This window comes from Chinchilla lanigera, unplaced genomic scaffold (assembly GCF_000276665.1).
Source record: "Chinchilla lanigera isolate Chin_1 unplaced genomic scaffold, ChiLan1.0 scaffold00005, whole genome shotgun sequence".
NCBI lineage: Eukaryota > Metazoa > Chordata > Mammalia > Rodentia > Chinchillidae > Chinchilla > Chinchilla lanigera.
Genome location: NW_004955406.1, coordinates 33,959,145 through 33,984,391, shown reverse-complemented (window position 1 = coordinate 33,984,391; position 25,247 = coordinate 33,959,145). Strand labels below are relative to the sequence as shown.

At 37.9% G+C, this 25,247-nt stretch overlaps 1 protein-coding gene across 3 annotated transcripts in view; it reads right to left on the bottom strand.

Annotated features, from left to right (window-relative positions):
* Crb1 (crumbs family member 1, photoreceptor morphogenesis associated) overlaps nucleotides 1–25,247 on the bottom strand; it is a 188,184-nt gene that overhangs the window by 21,546 nt on the left and 141,391 nt on the right. For all 3 annotated transcript variants that reach the window (XM_005375121.2, XM_005375122.2, XM_013521884.1), the window contains exons 7-11: nucleotides 24,179–24,726; nucleotides 22,296–22,461; nucleotides 16,019–16,925; nucleotides 13,004–13,132; nucleotides 9,357–9,483 (exon numbers count right to left, since the gene is read on the bottom strand). In XM_005375121.2, coding sequence (XP_005375178.1) covers nucleotides 9,357–9,483; nucleotides 13,004–13,132; nucleotides 16,019–16,925; nucleotides 22,296–22,461; nucleotides 24,179–24,726 — 1,877 coding nt within the window. The remainder of the gene's footprint in view (nucleotides 1–9,356; nucleotides 9,484–13,003; nucleotides 13,133–16,018; nucleotides 16,926–22,295; nucleotides 22,462–24,178; nucleotides 24,727–25,247) is intronic.

Genomic DNA, 25,247 nt, shown 5'->3' with positions numbered 1-25,247 from the left:
GGCAAGCGCAAGGTCGTGAGTTTGGTTCCCAGTACCGGAGAAAAACCAAAAAAAAAAAAAAAAAAAAAAAAAGAACTCTATGCAAGGAGCTATGGGCTTGTTCTCTTATCTAAGCTCTCTGGGGCAGGAACACACGCTCTGTGTACACTGTATTTCAGAACCTTATCTTGCCTGTCTTAGGAGCTTGCTGTAAAAGGCCTTCAATAAATGGTGATGAACACGTAAATGCACTATTTAAAACATTAGTTTCCTTAAGTGCAGTGCTCTAAAGGTGATCGTCATTTCAGAGAGATTTTAGTTGTTGACAAGATTGACTTGACAACTAGCAGAAATGCAGTGTGATATGGTTGGTTAGTTACTCCATGGTAAACAGCCTGTTTTCCACAATTATTTACTGCTTGACACTAAATGTTTCAGTAGCTCTACCCCTCCCATCCAGCATTCTCCTCTTCCTGCTACCTGTTTGCATTCTATTTTGGATACAGAAACATGTTCTGAAGGTGAAAGTGTAGGTCCCACAATTTCTGGAAAGCCCACAATGCAGTGACCTCACATGAAGGAATGAAGAACATTAATTATACTTAGTGAAGCAGAAATCTTAATAATGTGTGAAAAGATGAAAGGAAAACAGCTTAGTGAACTAAATCAGATCTGATTTCAGGGCTTGATAAGGCATCAAAATAGCATGTAAGAACTATTTGTATTAGATTTATTTCCCTCCATTTAAAAGTTTTTAATATTCTCTTAAATATTTTTGATCCGTGTTGAGAACACTTAACAGGAAGTGTACCTTCCTATATTAGCTATACATACCCTTTAACAGCAAATCCTTATTTCTTTCTCTCCCTTCCCCTGGCAGCCACCAATCTACTTTCCTCTTCCATGAGTGGGACTCTTTCAAATATCTCATAGAAATGCACTCGTGCTATACTTGTCCTTCTGCGCTTGGCTGATTTCAGTTAATTCAGTGTCCTATTGTGTCATGTGTCATGTGTCATAACTTTGTTTTGGTTGAATAATATTCCATTATATGAGTACACCATATTTCCTTTTTCCATTAATTTCCAAAAGGCATTTAGGTTGTTTCCCCATATTCCTAAAAAGCCAAGTTCTTTTAGAAACAATACTAAAATGAACATAAGAGTCTAGAAATATCTTTGAGATCCTGAGGGCAATCCTTCTGGACGCAGAAGTAGGGCTACTGAATTGAGTAATTCTGTTTTAAATTTTTTTGAAGGCTTAAAATGTATTTTAGTAAGTTGATGCTGTATTACTGCTCCATTTCTCAGAAATACTCCAAATTTAAGGTATCAGGTGTAAATCAAACATAGTACACCAATAAAACATGCACAGCATAACTACCTAAGATAGGCAAGGCTAAGCGCTACTGTCGGACCTTCAGCATACTGTTTCGAATTTTTTGAGGAAACTTTATGCTGTTTTCTATAGAGGTTTTGACATTTGCCTTCTCACCAATAGTGTGCAAAGGTGTCAGTTTCTCTCCACCCACTCAAGCACTTGTGCTCATTTGCTTTTTGATAATAGCCACCCAAACACATGTGAGGTGCGATCTCACCATGGCTTTGATTTGCCCTTCCCTGATGATTAGAGATACTGAGCATCTTTTCATATACCTGGTGGCCATATGTGTGCTTCTTTCGGAAAAAGAGCTAGTGCCGTATTTCCTCCCTAATGAATGCTAATTAGTGGAAAGTCAGCGATGAGTGAATACTCCTTTAAAATTATAATTTGAAGAGCTCCTCCTGGTTGTCTCTTTCCCGCAGCCCACATTTAGGATACACATAAATTGCCATGCAGAGTAAAATCGCTGTGCCACTGGCCACTGCCCTGTTTGCAACAGAAGCCTGGGGATGTGGGCCAGTCTGCATTGCCCTTGACATCAGCCTTTACTCCAACTCTCTCTGAAAGCATTTACGATTCTGTCACTGAACAAGACTCCAAGTCCTTGCTGTGCTATGCTTATTTTTATTTCTTGCTTCGCTGTCTTAGGTTAATGAGTTCTATAACTCATTTCACAATGCAAAGAAGAATTTCCTATCACTTGACAAGCATCCAGGCCCAGCTTATTCCGCTCTGAATGACAGGGGTGTCTTTCAGATGTAAACAGGTCAGAGTTGATGGTGTTTGGTTTTCAATTTCAGAGCAGCCCCCATAATAAATCAGTGTGACTAAAAATACGGTGACTTTTCACTCTTAAGCCTTTCTTTACTATAACAGGATCCAATGGATTAACGATCTGAGAATCACAAGTATGTCCTTCCCAATGTTACATCTCTCCAAAGTATTAGGAAATCTTGGTCAAGTATTTTGCCTTTTCACTGTACTTTTTCTTTAACTAAAATATTTAATTTTCTTTTCTCAATCTAGACTACAGTTTTATATCATGAGTAATATACACCACAATCTTAACTGTGCACAGAATACAGTAGTTGTGTTCATCAACCATAGATACTTAAGAAATTTCAGGCACATGAATCTCTCTCAATCATGGTGTGAGTACGTCTTCTGATATATTTCTGGCATATTGTCTCTCCGGTTCTATGCGAGGGTGTCTGGGGGTGAGAGTTCACTTTGGTGCAAATCAATTCATTCCATTATTGAACAGTTCTAATGTTAGCTTATTTTTCCTTTCTCTGACTTGGAATCTTCCTATACATTCTACCCCTTTATCTTATTTCTTCTGGCTGTACTGACATAGAACAAGTGTACTTTTACATTCCTGTGATAACCACTGAAACATGTAAAGATAGTTTCATGCTTTCCTTAAGGCTTGTCTTTTAGGAAACAAAATTCCTTTATCATTTCACTCTTTCTAAAATGCTTTTATGTGGGCCCTGGAAGTCCTCAACATTTTCCTTTGACTCTATTCAAGTGACCTGGGCAGTGCAGAAGTCAGAAACAAAATCACATCCCTTTAATGGGATCACAAACTTACATTAACATAGTTTAAAATGATCATTTAAAAGTACAGTTACAACTTCTGACAATAATAAAGTCACTCCTATTAGGCAAACCTTGGGGTAGATAAAAAGTAAAATCTGGATAGGATTAAAAAAATAACAATATGTGAGCACAAGTGAATAAAAGTTTAAATTATATTATAAGGCAATTGAACTCAGAAGCAAGAAAAACACTGGGACATTTTTATTTTTTCATTCCAACCTGTTTTCTGACTACAGTCTCCAACCAGCACAATTTCATTAACTAAAACTGGGAGAAAAATCTGTAATCTTACAAGTTTGAAGAACCAAAGGAGCCAAGTTTCACTTGTTAGCTAGAAAGTAAGAGGAAAATTCCAAAAATGAGAGTGCTACAATTCTACAGGAAAGACCTACTGAGGCCTGAATTCCGAAAATGGCTTCTGCTCCTGTCTCTGGCTAAGCCCGGGAAGGTGCCTGTAGGACAGCTCCAAGCAGTCCAACTAAAGACAGAAGAGTTGGGTGGAGATTTCAGCTCCAGCATGCTACCCCCAAGATGAGAGTTTAAATGAACTAACTGGCTTCCTGGCAACACAAAGTAGTTTATTTTGAAAAATCATAGTCTCTAAAAAATATATGATCTATAATGCTCAAAATGGGGCTGGGGATTTAGCTCAGCGGCAAAGCGCCTGCCTGGCAAGCGCAAGGTCGTGAGTTCGGTTCCCGGTACCGGAGAAAAACCAAAAAACCAAAAAAAAAAAAAACAAAAACAAATATAATGCTCAAAATGCAATCCAAAATTACTAGAAAAAGAAGCAAAAATAAAACACTTGTGCAAGACAAAATAAATTAGTGGAGGCCAAATTTAAGATTGGGATTAGTAGATAAAGATTTTACAGGCCCTAGTATAATTATGCTGATATAACTAAAGGACAACCAAAATGCAAACTGACTTAATCACTACCCTTTTGACATTGTTATACTGGTAGGAATAAGTGCTTGCTTTGTATTACAAAGATAATACAACTTCATTACAAGTATATCATAATAAAGTGCATCTTAGACAGATTTGTATTTATTTTTATTCAAAGAAATATATCAAGAAACAAGTGAAAGTACTTTTTAAACTCTTCATGTACTGTAAATTGAAAATTCTTCTTACAAACATTGATAGATACAGCTCTGTCATATGTGTTAGACAACCCTTGTCTTAAGAAGATTATTACTGAATCCTGGCATTTGTGTGTATGCTTAGGTGACAATATTACCAAGTAGTAGGTATAAGAAGAGAGACAGACAGTGACAAGGAAGAGCAGGAATAAAACAGTGACCTTCTTATGGGGCAGTCAGGGAAAGGCTCCTAGAGGATTCCCCTAGATTGGGGATTTTGGAAAGGACAGGAATTCACCAGAAGAGGAAAAGGAAATGGCAGATAGACTCCACGTGCAAAGGAAGAACTGTGAGAGGCTGCGGAGAGCCTGAAGGCAGGCAGCAAGTCCCATCTAGCTGGAAAGTGGAGTTATGAGAGCATAGGTAAGAAATGAGACTGCGGAAGCCCTGACTTGTTTTTATAAAGGGCTTATAGTGAAATTAGACGTGGAACCCATCTTAAGCTCTCCGAATATAGTGAGAATGCTTAAACAGACGACACAAAAATAGGCTCTGAACTGATAAAGCTCCTGGCTGCCCAACAAAAGACCAAAGCTAAGATTATAGCCAGAAACATTTATACAACCCAGCAAGTGCACGAGGACTCCCACAGGAAAAAGAAAATCCTCTTAAGGTTGTGTCCACCCATAAAAATTACAAATCTCATGAGGAAAAACTCTGATAAGTAAATTCTGAAGAAATAAAAATAGAAGAATGAGCGCCCAGAGAGTCTGAGTTATTAGGACAGTCTTTAAGTGACCATGAAGTAGGATCACAAGTATTCAAAAGGAAATAAGGAACTGCAATTATAGTGAAAAATAGGACATGGGCAAAAACAAAGGTTGATGTGCAAAATAATAAAATGTCTGGCAATTTAAAGGGTAATAGAAATTTAAAAGTCCATCAGTGGGTCATATACAGTGGACTATCGTACTTGGAAGATAGATCCTAAGGCATATATGCTGCACAGGGTGAGAAAGAGAACATAGAAATTCCTAACTCGGGCCTCACAGTCCCCGCCTCTGGTGTTTAATCTTTTCTGATCCTCTCCCTTTGTGTGCGGACGGGACTGTGATGTTCGTAACTGACAGAGTATGACAAGTGTGTTGGGACGCATGTGCTTATGAGCATGGCTACACGATTATGTTAAATAAGACTGTAGCATCTGTCTTGCCAGAATCTCTCTCTCCTATTTTGGCTTTGGAGAAGTTGGCAGCTGTACTGGGGAACCCTGTGTGACCTGGAGCTGACACTGATCAACAGTCACAAAAAACTGGAGCCCCCATTTCCACCACCATGAAGAACTGGATTCTGTCAGCAAACTCTGTGGACTTGCAGGTGGATTCCTTCCCAGTGGAGCTTCAGATGTGACTCCTTCCCTAGGTGACGTTGCCTTGTAAGACCCTGAGCACAGGACCCAGGGAAGCTGTGAGCAGTCTCCAGTGCCATGAGCAACAGGGTGCTAATGAGAGTGTGTTGTTTTAAATTTGAGGTAGAGTTTATTATAGAGCAATTGCTAGATAATATAGATGGGTTTTTTTTTCATATATATGGACCCACGGAGATATGAAATATAAAATTCAATGTATCTATAACATGAGTCTCTAGTTTATACACCAAGCGCAATTTATTTCTTGAATTCCAAATTGGAATAGTCACACTGATTAATTAATAATGTGGACAGCCTATAAACCTTTATTCGCATTCATTTATTCAGTAAAGAAATATTTAAAAAATAATAGTCACCAAGTGCAGCATATCACCCCTGAGAATACACCTTCTCCATATCACAAGGTATGACTGCTTACACTTTGTTAATCTAGCCACTTTCCCACATTACCTTCAACTACATAAAGTAGCATAAAAATCTCCTTTCATTTTGTCTGCATTTCTGCAATGGCCTCTTAACTATGTCTTTCTGGATCCAGTCTTGCTTTTCTTTTTAATCCGTCCTTTACATAGAAGCTGAAGTGATCTTTAAAAGTACAAGTGTGATTATGTGACTTTTCTGTTTGAAACCTTTCAAAGACTCCCTGTTGCTCTTACGATGAAAAACCAAGGTCTGAGCCATGGCTTAAAAGGGCTGTGTAGTTCTACAGCCTCAGCCTTCCCAGGCTCCCGCTCCCTGCTCCAGCCACGTGGCCCCGCCTGTGCAGCGCCTTTCTCTGGGGACATTCTCGCTCCTCATGCCTCCTACAGTCCAGCTCCTGCTTACCTTCCCATTGAAGCTTCAGCTTTTGGAAACGTCCACGATCTTCCACATCCACTTTTAGAACTGGGAAAAATGCCCTTTCCACGTACAACGCTCATGGCTGGTCCTGAGTTCCACCCAAACCTGACCTAGTACCTGCCCTTCTCCATTTACCTATATTTTCTTTGAGATTTTCAGCTTGCTATGAGCAAGCATCATTTCTAATTTGTTCGTTGTATCCCCAGCACCTACGATGAGGCATAGCAGATGGTAGGTATTCACTGCATTTGTTGAATGAGTCCAAAAAGTAACAGAAGTAAAATAGTCCGAAGCAGCAATAATATTGGCAGTTGAGAGAAAAGATACCTTCACTGGTTTCCTACTTACATTATTATTGAATTCTATATAGCACCGATGCTTGGAAAAGCTTCATTTCAATTTTGAAAAATGAAGACATAAAAAATTATATTTAAAACCCAGAAATGGAAAAAGGATCTTTCCAAAGAAATTTAGTGAGGAGTTTAGAATGTAAGAAATTTTGATTGGCCTTGTACTGAAAATAAACTGAAAAAGTCATGTATTTAAAAATGCTTTATCACAATCTGGGTACAGAATAAGTTTTTAAGTAATGATAACTGCATTTTATTGTCTCTCCTTGCTACCGAAACACCAATTTCTCCAATTTACCTATGATTTCTATGTCTCTTTTCTTCGAAAGGTCCCCATTCTCACACACACACACACACACACACACACACACACACACACACAGGAAGGAAGCATGGCTGAGACCAGAAACACATCCATTTTAGATCAGGTGCTAAAGCTGAACAATGAGGAGAACAATAATGGTGTTTATTCAAGCAAATGCAGGTTATGTTTTAAAAGTTCTGTCCAGAATAGGAGGGTTGCGTTTGTCACTTAGGTGACCTGATACCTTTGGAGGTAGATTGAACTAAAAACAAAAAACAAAAAACAAAAGACAAAGAAAACATTAGCTTTCTCAGGGACAGTATAAACCAATGGTAAGAACAATTAGGATCGCCATCATTTCTAGAACGCTGACTATTTCTTGCCGGAGAGCAAAAGTACACAGGATGTTGACCTCGATCTCACAATGTTACTTACAATGACATACGTGGGTAAAGAGGTTACAATTCAGGAGCTCAGTACCACCATCTGTGTTTCTTAAGTGCTTTGTATGTATGTGTGTGTTTCTCTCTCTGTGTGTTTCTGGCTTGTGAACCTCACACTACAAGCCACAGTCAAGGGAAACAAAAAGCATCACCAAAAGATGAGAAAAGAAATGCAGAAAAAATGTTTTATTTTCCTATGCAAATGTGTAAAAGCCGCAGCCACACAGAACACAGCTGAACATACAGAAGGATAAAGAAAAAAGAGACAGTATTTTTAAAATTCAGATATTTCATGACAGGATATTTGGGAAATTAGAAAAGTGATTGATAATTACAGTGACAATAGAGACATCATAATTGTACAGAGAAAGACACTGTGAGTGAATATTTCTTAAATATATTTGGTAGAGTACATATAACATTTGGAATGGTCCATAAACACACAATTGTAGATGTATCTAAGAGGGAGTAAAAGTGAAAATGACATGTGTACTCTGGGTTCTAACCTGATTAATGCTTATTGAAAATACTTGTAGGGGCTGGGGGTTTAGCTCAGCGGCACAGCGCCTGCTTGGCAAGCACTAGGTCATGAGTTTGATTCCCGGTACTGGAAAAAAAAAAATACTTGCAAACGCTAGTGGGAGAGGTTCCTCCAACTCTCTTGTCACAAAATTTCCCTTTGAAAGAGATAACCTGAAACCACAGTATGCTGGACACATTTCCTGAGTGTGAAAGAAATGGATTAGTATAGAGGAAAAAAATTAAATGTAGTTACTTCCAGTTTGAAATGTCTGCCAATACTACACAGGATATGAATTGGCTACTTAAAATCTATTACTATTGCTAAATAAAATGGAATTCATTTTCTTTGCTTTTATAATATACTATTTTGTCCTTTTAGTCTTCAGTGGTACATGTCGGTTTACCTTGGTCATTTCCACAGAAAAACAACTTGCTTAAAACAATTAGAACTAAATATGCATTGGGTATCATCCAATGGATAAATTATCCTTATGTTTTCAAACAAGGGCAGCTCCTAAATATATAGACACATTTACAAAATGACATCTACCAGGCTATTGTTATTTTAACTGTTATGAATTAATTCATAGAATCAAAGTAATTTCTCTTTCAAATAATGTCTTCTTTGGAAGAACACATCCGCACAAAGATATTTAGTATAAAGAACAGTATGTCAGTAAATATTAACAGCAAAGTCAATAAACTCATTACTTTATCAGAAACGGAAACTATTGAATTTGTGTGGGAAGGGGAAACATTAGAAGATAAAGAAAGAAAGGGTTATTTGTATTTTTGTTGGAAGAAAGTCTTATAAAATCAGAAATCACACTTGTGGAGTATAACTTCAGTATGACACCAGGTCTTTCTCTTCCTGCATTTTCAGGGATGTAATTCCCTGTTCTCTCTCCCTCTCTCTCCCACTCTCTCTCTCTCTCTCTCTTTCTCTCTCTCTCTCCCTCCCTCCCTTCCTCTCTCTCAACAGAACTGGCACCAATTCCTTTGAATAAACACACAAGTTTTAAGAGTGGTAACATAGTTGTGCTAAGTGCACTCAATAACGAGATATTTGTGGTGATATTAAGAACTTTCCTTTTCATTTTAAAGCTAGATTCAGGAAGTATTTTATACAGACACAAAGTGTTCGTGAAATGCTTCAAATAAGCCTTGAATTAATTTTCAAGATGGTTTTTACTTTACTTTTCCCCCCTTCTTTCCTGTTTTAGAGATCTAAAATGAGTCAAGCCGTTCCTTGAAATTCAGCGGCTTTTACGCTTGGGAACGCTCAAAGGCATGTTAATAATCCTCCTGCTCCCCCCACTCCACCACTGGCTCATCGTTCATGCGCAGAATGAGGTAGGAGAGCAGCTGAAAGAGGTTCTGCCACAGCAAGAGAGAGACATAAAAGGAGAGGCCGCTTACATCCAGCTCGCAGCGCTCGCCCGCGAAGGCCACGTCGCAGAGGCACTGGAACCTATCGAGTAAGTCCTGGCACAGGCCTCCGTTGACGCAGGGATCAGAGGCACACTCGTCAATGTCCGTCTCACACCTTGAAAATAAACAGAAACACCAGACGCCCAGGGCTCAGTTGAGTACATGGGCTATGAAGCCATTTGCCTTATCCACCTAAAGCAGCATAATGTTAGCTTCCAACCCCAAAGTTTTACACTTGATGGCAGGAGAGATGGTCCTTAAAATCCCTTTCACAGGTTTTGGTTTTAACAGAAATCATTTGTGTACACACATGTGCACATACACAGTGAATTAAGTAAAAGGACAGAGCAGGTGTAGATATTTAGAATCCATGAGGAACAGGCCATGCTGAAATCACTTTCTCCCTCAAGAACACTGGTGGGTTTGCCACCTTATAAATATTTATTAGGTGCACAGACGAACAAGGAAAGTGAGGCTATATTTTGCCAACCATTAATCCAGTGAGCAGCCTATACAGCCTGTCAGAATCTAGCGCCTCAGTGCCTCTGGCTAGCCACCAAACACAGTTTCAGGCACACACACACACACACACACACACACACAAAAGGTTTAATTCTGGGAGATTCTAAATTATTTTTCTTTGAAATTCCATTTTAACATAAACAAATGTAGGTAATAGAAGATTTCACTTGCCAAAAAATAATAAAAGCCAGCATTCCACAAGCTAAGCATAATTTCTGTTTCAATAAAATGACGTTCAAAAGCAAACTTTGCAAAAGAAGCAACATCAATTCTAAGGTAAATTGAAGTTTTCTTCTTCCCTGAGCATTGCCCCTTTCTACCTAGCTTTCCACTAACAACTTGTTTTCTTTCCTGATAGATAAAACATAAAAAATGTATATAATTATGGAGTACTCCATAATATTTTGACACATGTGTATGTTGTGTGATGTATAAATCCGGTTAAGCATATCTATCTGAAGCACCTATCACTTCTTTTTGGCGAAATACTTTCAATTCATTTCATTTAGCTGCTTAAAATAGTAAATTATCATTATCTGTAACCAACAACTTGCTTATCTGTATAGGCATTGACCAATTCAACAACATTATATCATCACTCTAGTTATTTATTTACCACCTGCTGAACACTCTCCTAAGACCATGGGATAGGACAGTAATTAACACATCAGTATTATTTTAGGAAATCCATATAAAAACCTTAGCTTCAAGGATCTCTTCAACAATCTTGTGATGCAGAAGTTACACTTTTTAATTTCCCACCTCCCAAAAAATAGCGCTTCCATATTTGGGTCAGAGACTAATCACAGGCTAGAATGAGAGGATGAGGTCATGTGGCTGTGGCCATCCAAAGTATAAAAGAAAAGGAAGATTTCTCCCAGGAAAAACAAATCCTTATCCTGTGAGATACCAAGCATAGCTGAGGCATTTTATTTTCCTTTTTTGGCTTAAGCTTCTGGGCTGGAAAGAAACCCCTTTGATTAGCGCTGAGCAAAACTTGACAACTCACAGGAGCTTGCCAAGCATTCTGTGTCCTGGGTGGGCCAGAGTGTGCACATCATCCATCATTCACAACCTGCCGGGATGATAGTGCGAAGAAGAAGGTTTAACCAGGCAGGAGAGAAGCCAATTCCTTAGAGGACAGCTTTTCAGTATCCTTGGATGTTACAGAAGCCTCATTTCTGTAGCTCTTGAGAAACTGCCTCACACTTTCTAGTCTTTCTCTACCTACTCTTCTCTTGCTTTCTTACCTGTTTCTATTTTGTACTAAACAGTGAATGACACATATGAATGTATTACAATCATCCATGGTACTTTCATTAGACGATAATTAATAGATACAAAAGCAAAATAAATCCATTAGCATCCAGTGAAGGAACTAAGGATTGCTAAGGACTCTGAAAGTGCAGAATGTGTCGAACAATGGTTTGCTGTTTCAGACTCATTGTACATCAGAGAAGCTTATCCAAGAAAAAAGTCTCCTATGAAAGAAAGGAAAATTCTGAGCTTTCTCTCTTTTCAATGTTTTAGATCAATAATTTAAATGCCAAATGTGAATTTTTAAAATGAATACGTATCAGAGGAAAATATAATGTTTGTTGTAAGGACAATGCTGTAAATGAGTAGCAGAGAAAAACAATCCAATGCTTTGGGTGAGCTCTGTGCTTTGTGCCTTTTACAGAAACTGTGAGATGAAGCCAGGAAGCAACTTAAAGATAGTTAAGGAATGGCTGGATATTTAGGACAAGGAAAGGTTTACAGTATCGGTGTTTTGAAGGTATGCAATCGGAGGTCAACTGAATGATCTTTGAGTTAGTAACCGCACGGAATAAATGGGTATATCGAAACTGGCATGTGGCTTCACTCTATGCTTTCTGAGTTCAGGTATATTTGTGCTACCTATGTCACCTAGCATTTTTCAAGGGTGATATGCAGGTATAGCCTGGATTTCCTCCTGTTTTATAAAACTGGCAAATCAGCTATAACTACATGATTCTAAAAGAGCCACCTGAAAAACAGAAAATCAAATTAGTACAAAGCATAATTGGAGCACACATATATCCATTATTTTGTTGACTACTCTTAAGGGGAAATTAATTTGGCCAAAATAATTATCAGTTGTGTCTGACATTTTAAAATGTGTTCAATGCATAAATTTGATCGGAGATTCTATACCTCATTCCAGGTGATAAATGAGATGGAAGAGCACATTTTTATTTCCTTAATAATTGGTGAGTAAAGATTCATTCATATAATTATGCAAGCATTTTCAACAGATGAACAGAGGCCTTGAAGACAGCTCAAACTTCCTCTGGCATACAATTGAATTGGCACCTAATATGCAAATTAACCGCTCAACCTTAGTTTCTGAAATAAAAACAATAAAACCTTCCTTGCAGAGTTCTAAGAATTAGGAACATTATTGTAAGGTTCATGACATAATGCTAAATGAATGGCTAATGTGTATTTGTCTCTATAATATCTGTGTCCTACAAAGGCCAGATTTGCAACCGTTTAGAGGATAGATTCCTTTGGAAATCTGTTAAGATTTATAGAGAACATACTTTTCTTCTCTTGATCTCATCTCCAGCCCATCAAATACTGCATTTTTTGCCTACACTTTTAGCAGCTTACAGATTGTGTGAAGCCAGGGACTGTCCCTTCACTGGGTGAAGAAAGAGTTGAAGTGTTTCTCCAGGAAAAGCAGAATCATCTGGATGAAATGTTAGGCTTTGGGGCTTGTAGGTAATTCCGCAAGGCAATCTTTTAGGTTTCTTTTACTTCAATGGTAATCATATTTCCATCACATATTAGAGTTAGTGGGGAAAATCGTGACTCCAGAAGTAACTATCAGAAAAAATTATTTCAAAACACATATTATACATCTTAAAACGCATATTTCCCTACTCGAGATCTTGGCCAATAAAATGTTCTCTTCTTTGACCTATACTGTAATTTATCTTCTTTTTTATTGCTTGATTCTGTCTGGAACTGTATTTCAGCACAGAATTTCCTATGGGAACTGAGAGGAAAAATTAGAGAAGATGAACTGTGAGCAATCCCACTGTTCTTTCACCCAGCATTCTCCTCTATAAGGTTCTCATGTGACTCACCATTGTCCAGTGAAGCCTGGCCGGCACATGCATTTTAATTCAGCACGCAACTCTGTGCAGTTTCCTCCGTTGTAACAAGTAACATTTGCACTCTCGTTCCCACAGACTGTTGAGGGTAATCTGTTGTGTCTAGCGAGATAAAAGTAGCATCCACAGCTGTTCATCTTGTTCATTTCATTCAACAAAACTTTTGAAAAGTTCACGTGTGGAGTCAATGCCAAGCTAATTAAGTACTCAGGCTGAGGATGGGCTGCGTTATCCCAGTAACACTCTCTCCAGCAAAAAGCCCCCTCTGGAGGGTACTGTGGCAGGCATGGCTATCTATCTTCCATTCTACAGTTTTCATTCGTGAGATAAGATCTATGCCATAGGGTTGCAATAAATTTAGGGCTGGAAAGGAACTTGCTATAGCTAGATTTGCTGTTGCTTTCCTCATAAATCAACAGAGACCATAGGAAAACTGCGTCTCTATAAAGGCCAGGAAGGCAAGGACAGCACTCTGGTACCTAAGCACTCATGTGATTTCTCGGATGGCTTTCAGAGCTGAACTTCGGTTGCCCTGCCAAGACTTTCTGCTCCTTCTGTCATAACTCATAGCTTTCTGGAATGCAAGCCAAGCGCTGTTCAGAAGGTTGGTCTATAACACTGTAGTAAATGCGTGTGAATTCAGCGCGTCGCTCTCTTGTGCAGCAACAAAGCTGAACATGTTAAAGAATCATTATAAAAGGCAGAACAAATTGCTAAAAACTAAGCAGAACCTAGTTGCTAGAAAAAATTCAGTTATTTGAAGGGACTGATGTTCGAAAGAAGATTTTAAGTGTGTTGCTCAAGTACTTTGACTCACTGTATGTGTGCATGGCACCAGATACAGTATAGAAAATATATTCAGGTAATTTAAAATGAACTTCATTTGTCCTATTATGTGTATTGCAGCTTAAATAGAGAGACCAGACTAGGCGATGGTAGCCTTGGTTCTTCTCACAAGAACTAATCAATTCTACTTTTAAAAGAAGATAAGGTAAGGACATTTCAAAGGAGTCGAAAGTGTCAACCAGCTTTGAAAGGGATCAATTAGCAATGCAAAAGTGAAGTTGTGTATATCTTAGGTTTAATAAATAACTTCTGCATCTCATCAGAAGGTACTTTTAGAACTTTAGTCTTTGAGAACTTGACTTGGATGAACTCGGCAGAAAAACGCTCTGCAGAACTAGCTACACATTCACTTACTCAGTCACTATTGAACACTGCTGATTTTGAGCCAGAATTTCTCTTGCTTTTAATCAGACCGTTTGTTTACTTATTGGCAAACCAGCTGGTTAACTGACAAGAAGCAAGATCCAACCAGAAAGTCAACACTTAGCACTTTTCACTGGGCTTTCCCACCACAGGCTTTGAATATAAATGTTATGAAGAAACATACAATTTTATATGGGGATAGCTACATGTTGTATCAGTTAGGATGCAATTAAGGTACTACCTCTGAATTAGTGTAATATCTATAGGCTGCCAACCCACAGCAGGTGTTGTTGTCAAAGCCTTGGAATGTATTCCTTGTTAATAATGGCTCTCTCTCACCTCCCCATAAAGTCTCAATTATTTAGTAAATTTAAAGCAGTATAACTTGTAAAAGCAATGATGACATGTAGAAATACTGAAGCAATGTGACTTAGAAGGAAAATACCATTTCTTATTGCTTTTTTATAGCTTAAAATAAAATACTGATCTTGTAATTTTAGAAAAAAAAATTATGAAATATGTTGAAATAGGCAAAAGAGATGAGAAGATTTTCTTTCAGTGGAATGCTAGATGTCCCAAAAAGGATTTTCTAGTATTATTTGATTCTATAGCAGCATATCCTTAGATTTTCTTTACTAAGCGATATTATAACTCTGTACAGTAAATTGTAGAAAATGTTACTAACACAAATGATTCTTGTTTATCAAAGTGCAAATGAATGTGTATTAAGGCAATCGATAGGCATAATGTAGAAACAATTATATCAAACACTATTTTTCCTGTAAGATATTAAGCAGTTTTGCATTTATTAGCAGATTCATTTCCTCATTATAATGGTTAGTTCTAAAACGTCTCCCAAATATCTCATGTATTTGGAGGTAGGGTCTGGTCTGCAGATGTGGGTTATTGGGTATGTGACTTGGAAGAATACATTCTTGTCCTTGGCTCTTTTCTCTTCTCTCTCTCTCTCTCTCTCTCTCTCTCTCTCTCTCTCTCTCTCTCTCTCTCTGTCTCTCTGTCTCTCTCTTTGTCTCTGCTTTCTTGCTGCTATGGGATAAGCAGCTATCCTCCACAAGGCCCTTGTTTCTTTCCCTTTCTTTCTTGAAGTCAGTCAACTTTTGACTTAACCCACTGCAACCATGAGCTCAAATAAACCTCTCTTCCTTTAAATTGCAAGTATTGAATATTTTGTTTCAGTGATAGGAAGGGACTAATACATTTATTTTTGTTTTATATATACATATCTGTTCTTATTTTTCTTTGAACTGGTTTTTATATCTTACTTGTTCCCTCATTAATTGATGGCTGACAAAATTATAAAAACATGTTAATTTTACATTCTTCTGGCAATCATAATTTTACCTTTTTGAATTCCACTGTAATGTAGACTTTTTAGGATTTTATAGATTTACCTGACTGAAATAACTTAGAGCATTACTGTAGTAATAAAAGTCCTGCCTTCCCTAATGATACTAAAATTCATAAATTTGCATTTATGGTAAATGTATGAGTTTCCTGAGATCTTAGTCTGTCAGACCCTGGGCCCTAACTCATGAGACATATTCTAACAAAGATGACTGAGAAAACACTGTTCACTGTCTGACTGAAAGACCTCATACCTGTAGGATACCTCAGCAAAATAAATCTTGTCTTTACACCATCAAAGTGTGACGGAGGATGATACATAGGTACACCCTGAGGGGAGAGATTTCCAATTTGACAAAGAAATTGTAGGCTACAGCTCCAAAAACGAAGCTTGGCGTGGACTTTTATGCTCACCTGCACAATTTTCCTGTAAAATTTCCCAAACAGAGACAAGAGTAGCCATTAGTGTCACTAATGCAGGTGGCCCCATTTGCACACTGGTGATTCTGGCAATTGTCTATATCTACTTCACAGTTCACACCAGTGTATCCAGGCTCACACCTGCAGTGGTAGGCTGCCACACTGTCGGAGCAGTTGCCATGGATACAGGGGTTTGAAAAGCATTCATCGATGTTGAGTTCACAGAGTGTTCCTGACCATCCCAAGGGACAGGAACAGCGATAGGAGCTGTAGAGGTCCTCACAGTTTCCTCCATGCAAACAGGGGCTGGAGTAGCAGGCATTTAACTGCAAACAGCCGGTAAGCACTGAATTCGTAGAGATTTTGAGAAACTGCTCTTCCTGAGGTTTATCTGTGAAGCCAGGAATATTTTCAAAGTAAGAGAGATAAAGGCCTCCAATTTCTATTGTACTCAGACACCCTTGAAAGCCCTTCACGTTGTCAGTAGACCGGTCACCCACGTAAATGTCTGTGTTTTCTTTCAAAAAGTCAAGGCTTCCAGTAGCAATTTCACTGGTCACAGAAGATGTTTGGTTGTCCAGTTCCATCTGCCACCTGGAGGTCTGGGCCAGGGGGTCTGTCATGGAAAGAGTCACTTGGTGCCATGTGCCGTCATTCACTGGCTGCAGACTTGTGAGGTGCAGACTATAAAGACTGTTGCCACTTTGCAACTGAAAACAGAACCGGGAATCTTGAATGCTAAGCTTAAGAAATGCAGGCTCATTCTCAGCATGAAGTATTATCACATCCGCGTCCCTTGTTCTGAAACCAAATGTGATATTAGTGAGCTCTCTGATAATATTCCCATTGCTTCTGAACACTATTTCACTGCTTTGTCCATTCAAAAGAGCATTTCCAGTACCTAAAGAGAGAAGGCAAGATGAATTAAAAACTTTATTAAATCTGTGTTTACTTAATTACCTTGATTAATAATAATTGTGTTAATGACTTCATATAGTGATTGATTGATACTTGCTATAGCAAGTTCTGTCCTACTTGCCTTTATATCTAGCACAGAAACCTTGAACATGGGCGTTAATATTATCCTCTTTTTATGAAAGAAGTAATTAAGAAGAAGCTAAGTAATTTCTCATATCATAAATAAATAATAAAGGTGAATGTTAAATGTGGATGGTCTGGTACCAAAATCCAAACAATGTTTCCTTTTTTATTGGAAGCCTAAGGCATGATAATTTGTATTTTTCATTTGTTTCAGTAAATTAGGCATTGATTATCCATTTTATACATAAAGAAACTCAACACAAAGAAATCACAAGTCTAGCTACTGGGACATAGCAAGTTAACAGTACAATCTGGCTTCTGATTAAGCTGACCAGCAGGCAGTTAAAAGTAGCATTCCAAGTAACTGATTTACTTACCTGGTGGAACTCCAATTATATGCCAAGCTACCATCTGTCTACCTATAACCAAGTAGCTTTCTGTGACTGGGAAAAAATATGCAGCCATGTCAGTTGTTCTCTTTTCATGCCCACATACTGGATGGGAACAGAGCAATTTTGGGTGATCTTATTGCATTTCTCCCTTAAAAATGTTTTCCCCATTCTACAAGATCGTGAATTCATAGCTTGTTTTACCTTTTAAAATATTTAACACCATCTTGGGCTATAATCTCCTGCATACATTCTTGAGAAGTTAAGAGAAATAAGAACAGCTGTAGATTTCAACAAAATCTCTAAATCTAACAATATCAGGATCTCCTCTGATTCCATCCTGTTATAATGAATGCACTGTCCTCATTCATATCGAGGTCCCCCTCCCAGTCATGTGTTGTGCCCCATTCATTTTCACCCCTTTTAGGCATTATTCTTACATGCATCTTTTTTATTCTGTGTTCAACATTTCCCTTCCCTTTCAGTTTTTTCCTATAAGTGTACAAATATTTTATAATTCTAATCTTCAGAAAATCTCACACATCCAAGATCCCAAAGCACTCACTGACACCCCCTAGCCCTCTGCTTTGTTTCTCTATCTCTTTATCATCTAAACTTCTAATAGTTTTATACTCTCACTCTTCACTTTCTCATTTCCTGCTTTCTTTTTAATGCGAGCCACTCAGGATTTTGCCCCAGTCACTTCACTGCAGCCATTTCTCAGGTCACAGTGATCTCTGCGTTACACAGCCAGAGGTCGATTCACTATTCTCACTTTTTCCATCTTCAGTATAATTGACCTTAAAACACTGTCATTACCTCACTTTTTAGGCCCTGCAGCCAGCAACTGTCATGTTTCATATAGGCTAATTACTTTTTAGCACTCCTCCTTCTCTGGCCATGAGGATGAATGTAACAACCTCTCCTCAGCTAAGGACTTTCATGAGTATCATCATATCTAGAAGGAAATTCGAAACAACGCCCACAAGAGTTTATGCGTCCTGACCTCTGATGAACTCTCTCATTCTAACTCCTACCACTCTTCCACACTCACATGTCACAGCCACAGAGCAGCTTGCCACTCACTAAAAGCTACATGTTTGTTCCCAGTGAGGGCCTTTTCATTTTACCTAAACCTAGAATATCCACTCCCGTGCCTTCCCACACCTGAGTCCTCTCTGTCGGAATCTGCTCAATGTCACCTCCCCGGAGAAGCTTTCCCCAACTGTCCAAGTTAAAATAACTTCCTTCCTGCCTCCACTGTCTATACTATTACAGTTATTTTTAACAGCTCCTGTTAGCATTTGGAATGATAGTGTTTGTATACTTGTTCCTGGACTGTCTTTCTGCATAGACTCTGAGCTCTACAAGAGTAGAGTTCTTCTCTGTGGGATTTCACTCAATTTTTTTACACAGAATAGTGCCTGGAATACAGTGCTCAGTAAACCTTATTAAATAAATAATCTACAAAGAGAACTTCATACTTTATTTTAAAAAGTGAAGTAATGATTAGAAACCTTAGCAGTGAAAAACTTAAGTTTATCATTCAAGTGTTTTAATTGAAGTGAATTATATCAGTAGATTAAATCTCACTTGATTGTATCATTTTTGATTGTTGTGTTTTTTCCACCAGGTTTTGGGGTATGGAGTAAGGAGAGAAAAAGCAATAAGTGTCTCATTATTATATGTTTTTAAATGTTTAAAATGATGCATGACATTAGCTTTCCAATCTAAAGAAAGAACACTGTCTGCGATGCTATATAAATTTGGTTCACCAGTTCTGATGAAAACACCTATATTACTTTTTGTGATCTGATTAATAACTACAATACATATAATGTTTATCCTTGAACTTTTTTTCTGGAGTTTTGCCATAATAAACACACCTATATCTAAAGTGAGTGTCAAATCTTGGTTTAAACCTTGATAGGACACAGTGATACAGATGATTAAATTTTCAAGACAAACTCGGGGCCATGTAAGGGCTGTACTCTCAAGAGTACGTTGTCCTATTAAACTTACCCTCATCATATTTCATTTGAAAAGGAAACACAATCCCATCATAACGGGACATAGAATTAAAAGTACCCAAAAAAGCACAAATAAATTCTAGGTTCATACCTGTCAGTTAGGAAACTGATACACAAGTCCTGTTGCAGCCTATTAATTTACATTTTGTCTCTTCACTGAAGTAAATCACACTTTAAAAAGAATGCTGTGCGGACTTTTGGGGGGTTGGTGACAGGCTTTCTAGTCTTTCCACAGCAGCAGTACTGTAGCAATAGAGACACATTTCTGTCTAAGAGATGTGTTCAGTCGTACGCTGCTTTAGGTGTAGTGTGACTAACAGTCACTGTAGCCAATTCTTGTGCTATCATTGATTTTATTTCTTTAATTTTTATTTTAAAGAAAAAGAAACAAAAAAATCGAAAGCCAAGATTCCAGAACAATAGGATGGGAGTATTAATGTATTAACACTGGTTAATACATTGAATATTGCTATCTTTAAGTTAGTTACTCAAAGTACAAAATATCATACTTTAATTGTTCAGATTATATTAGCACAAGCTTATCTTTCAAATGAACTGAGAGAAATTAGTAATATAACTATTTTAACTATCTTATATATATATTTCCTTTTGCTTTTCCCTTCCTTCTTTTTTCCCATTCCTCTAAACCAGTTTCTATTTCCTTTTGAAGTTTCTTCCCATTTTACAGTATCTGTTGTACATTTTGTATCACATTTACTCTTTCAGCTTCTCATGCTAGGGAGACAATACAATGTTTACACATGTGCATCTGGTTTATTTCACTTATGAGTATGGACTCAAGTTGCATCCATTTACTCATAGAAGTCTCCAGCTTATCCTTCTTTATGGCTGAATAATATTCCATTATAAAAAAAGACCACATTTTTTTTTTATCCATTCCTTGATTGACTATCACTGATTTTTAAAAACCCCAGTCTTTTTTTTATTCCCCTGTGAAAATATCCATAATAACTTGAATCATGTTGTAGAACAAAGAGGGGCTAGCAACTTTAGTATTTCTATCAAAAGATGAATAATAAAATTATAATCAATAAATAATTTTTCACAAGTATCTAAAAGGTAGAACAATGGAAAATGTTGAATTTAAAATTGGTGCCAGGTCTTTGGTGTAGCTAAGTAGTAGAGCACATGGCTGGCATGCACTGGGTCTGGGTTGGATTTGCAGCACCACAAAAATAAATAAACCAAGTAAACTTCATGCCACATTAAAACCCAGGTTATATTCTTTATGTCAACACATCATGTTTTTTACCTGTAGGTAGTATATCTTTCTTAAGGATGAATATAAATATTTATATATAAATTTTTCTACAGGTTTTGTGGTATTTCCCAAATATATGCACAATGTGATGTGCCTCATATAGATTATTAATATTTTTTTTCAAATATAGAAGCATGAAACTAAATCTCTTCTCTTTTCCTCAACTGCTTTGGATCAGATCTAGGAAAATGTTGGTAATAACCATAAAACATTCTATTCTCTAGTTCCATTCCATTATTTTAGGACAGTGTTTTTATAAGGTATTTTATGTCTGTTTTCAATGTAAGCAGATGGCATATTTAATGTCTAAAGTAATTAAGTAAAAATAGTGAGTTATTTTGGAGAAAAATAAGTCAATTTATTCATTTAGCAAATATTTGTTGACAATTTAAGGGATAACAACAACTTGAGAAACCTATAGACAATGTCCCTACCTTGTGAGACTTACATTCCACTGAGGAAAAAAGTGAAAGAAATATACATGTAATAAAATATTAGAAAATGGTAAAAGATATAAAGAAAAGCCACATTTAGGGACACTTGGGCCGAAATTTGAATGAAGGGGTTAAAGGGAAGCTCTGAAGCTCTGGTATAAAGAGTTGAAGGTGAAGGTGGTGATGGTACATTGGAGCCTGATTAAGGGAGAAGAGAAGAAGTGAATAAAGTATTAGACTCTACCAAGAACAGTTCTTTAAACATTTTTCATTTCCCTATAAAAGAAAACAGAGAAATTGGAAGGAGAGGATAGGAATGGGGCGAGGGAGACAGAGGGAAACCTTTTGTTACGAGGAAATTTCATGGTATGCTTATACGATAATGAAAAATTTGAGACTGACAAGAGAGAAACTTTCAGAAACGAAATCTCTGAATAATGAGGAAGAGATTAAGATTCAATTAAAACTGTATCTGGCCTTTGATAAGGCTGTGCATTCTCTAGTAGGAGAGAAGACAATATACATGATAGCATGGTTAGTATGTGACTATGTCAGAATTGTGAATGTAATATTCAAATTGCTAACATTTGAGAGCTTCTGTGTTCTAGTACTGAAGGAAACAGGCAAATCTTTCTCATGGAGAGAAATGCTCATTGCAAACCTTAGCCTGGTGCCCAGCGTGTTTGATTATATGCATAATGGTATATTATCATCACAAAGAAACCTATGAGGTAGACATTCCCATACTGTGTTACAGAAGACAAAGCTTTACATTATTTAAGGAAGTCTCTTATGCCCAGTCATGAGGAAAGGGAAGGTGATTTATTCTTCACACATCACCTTCAAATAACCAAGGATCTATGTTTTGTGTTCCTGTATCAATTTTCAATCCAAGTACCCGGGGCAGGAAGGGGCAAGAGATCAATGTGGGCCATTACACTATTCTGTCAGGGCTATCAAACTATTCGCATAGGGAAACAACACAAATTTCTTCAAAAACCTGACTGTGTCTGTACTCTTTTTTTAATGTTTCTGTTTGAACAACTGCAATACACCAGCTTAATTGGAGAGATGATAGTTTTGAACTTTACCTACATTCAAACCCTCCAGGCACCCGCTGGCAGTGGGCGCTGGGAGGACACGGGCTGAGCTCACACCACTGAACTTCCTCACAGGCTTTCCCAGCTGTGTGCGCGGGGCAGGCGCAGAAGAACTCATCCCACAGGGAGTAGCAGACGCCGCCGTTGTGGCAGGGGTTAGGCTGAGCAGAAAAGAAATCAACAGCTTGCATAAGCACCAGAGCTCAAGATGGAAGTACGAAAAGCAAGAGCATGTATCTTGTTTTAAAACACAAATTTCCCTTCATCTTTAGATTGTAAACTTTAATAACACTGTTAATTATATAGACTAAAACTGACTACTACCGCCGCCAGCTGTTTTCTAAAGGAGCAGCTGGGGAACGAGTGATAGAGGAGATGAGGAGAGAAAATATAAAATTCATCTCTAACACACAGATTTTTGAAATAGAATAAAGTTCTCTGCAGTTTACAAATTATGGGGCACTTTCACATACACTATCACCTGAGGTAGGAATTATTACTCCTGTTATTACAGATGAGGAAGCTGAGGTCCCGTCAGTGCTGAAGGTCCTACCAAGAAATGAAATAGCGAACCTTGGTGCCTATTCTTCTGGGTCCCAATTCAATGCCCTCTCTCTCTGTTTGCTCTGCTTATGAATCAGAGACATACTATTATCATTTCAGTTCTTTTAAGGTCCCTTACAAAATATTCAAACTAAAACATATTGAAAAGAATTTTTTTTAGAGCCTGGACTGTGTTTATTCCAGGTCTACTATTAACATGATGTAGGCTGGTTATGGAAACCTGTTCTCTTTGGGTTTTGTTTTGTTTGTACTTGGACTAAAACAAGGGTCATATGTGTGCTAAACATGTGCTCTACTACTGAGCTACATCCCAGCCACACCTCATCTTTCTAAATTTCAGGTTCTTCATCTGTAAATAACATAAGGGGAATAATAGTGCCTGTTGAAACAGTGGTCCTGCAACAGAATTAAATGGATTAATACTTGTAGTGCCAGGCACATTAGAAATGTTCCTATAACAATGTCACGGGGGTTCATTTGTGTATATTTAGGACCAAATATAGGATATGATAATACTCAGAGCTCAACAAACGTCCAACATGTACAGAATGTTCCCCTGTTTTCCTTTGAAAGCTTCCGCGGAGCTGACAGTTTCATGTATTGAAAGCACCTCTTAGAAGAGGATAGAAAAGAAGTAAGTAAAAAAGAACTCTGGAAATTATATCTCAGAGGATTTCAGGTCCAAATTACCTCTCAGCTGTTTTTGTCTTTTTGACTTAATAAAAGTTTAAAACAATAGGAGCGGACAACCTTGGAGCACATTGACCTTACTGAGAGGTCAAGTAAGAAAGCGCTGAGGTTTGACCATTGGATTTTGCAATCGAGGGATCATCCATGAACTTGACACATTTAAGATAAAGAGACCTTCCCAAAAGAGTTCAGTTAAACTTCTGGGTGCCATTAGAGTTTAGGAATAAAAGCATAATTCTTAAGTAATTTGAGGGGCTGGGGATTTAGCTCAGCGACAAAAGCGCCTGCCTGGCATGCGCAAGGTCGTGAGTTCGGTTCCTGGTACCGGGGAAAAACAAACAAACAAACAAAAAAAGTAATTTGATTGTTGTGGGGGTAGGAGAAGCTTGTAGTGGGAGTTATCTTGGTTGTCAAACACACCGGCTTGCCAGAGCAAGCCTGCCATTTTATTCTTTGATATAAATCCCTGTTTATCTGGGAACATATAGATGAAACACTATCCTTTGAAAGTCAGTGACAACATCTTTATGACATTACTTACAAAAGATTGTCTTAATAAGTTATATATTGCATACAATAAAAATTTAGCATACAATCTGTCCACAGTTACATGAATAATCCTACCTCGCAGACATTGTCTCCCGGACAACCTTGGAGCACATTGACAAGAACTGGGTGGTGGGATGCACTGTTTGTTGAATTTGGGAAGAATTCCAGATTTTGATTGTTTAGTCTTATATCTTGGATACAGCCTTTGAAGAACCCCCCATTATTTTCAGTCTCTTGCTTATCGGGCAGGCCGCCAAGGTAGAGGACATCTCCTTTTTGGATTTTCCATGTAGCAGCAGAAACAAATCCCAGCTTTCGTGAAGACCGATACAGTTCAATTTTGTTTGGCTTGATCTTTAAAGATATTAAGTGGACATTTCCGTCACTTAGAACAAGTGTTACTAGTGATTTTGGAGAGCCTGGAGTCAGCAGTGCTAGTCTGCCCTGCTCTAGCCGGACACGAACATAGTGGTAAGTGCCATTTTCCAAGGCGAGAAGGAAGCCTGATGGGCGATGCGTTCGCACAAACATGGAGAGGCTGAAGTTCTGCCCATAATTCTCATCGACCCTGAAGACAGCGTATCCGGTGGAGTCATCCTGGCCAAATCTGCCTGCCACGTACTCTTCAGTGTTGGAATTGAGGAGACATAGAGAAACATCTTAAGACTCAAGGTAAGAAGAGACAGGACATGAACATTCTGTACACATATACATTCACACATACTTTTCAAATTCAAGATAGAATGATTCAATATTATAGCAATTTGGCCTAATTTTATGAGCTCCTGAGTTTACTTTATTTAAAAATAACTACAGTTTGGGTTATGGTTGAGATTCATTAAGCACAAAACAGAATATTTCGGCACAGATAAGAATTTCCCCTTCACTGCCATGAAATAGTGGAACTTAAGTGGTGAAATGTCAGACACCTAATAATGCAATTTGATAGAAGAAATTTTAAGGAAGAGCGCTCATGCAACATCTGTAAACAGACTTTTTCGGCAGTTGTATACGCCAGTTGGAAGACACGAAGCAGACGTGGCATTAAACCTAATTGTTTTTGGTAAAGGACAGAAATCAAGAATGAGACTAGGAAGTCCTCTTTTGAGAGGAAATGCACACAGTAAAAGATTTGGCATTGAAC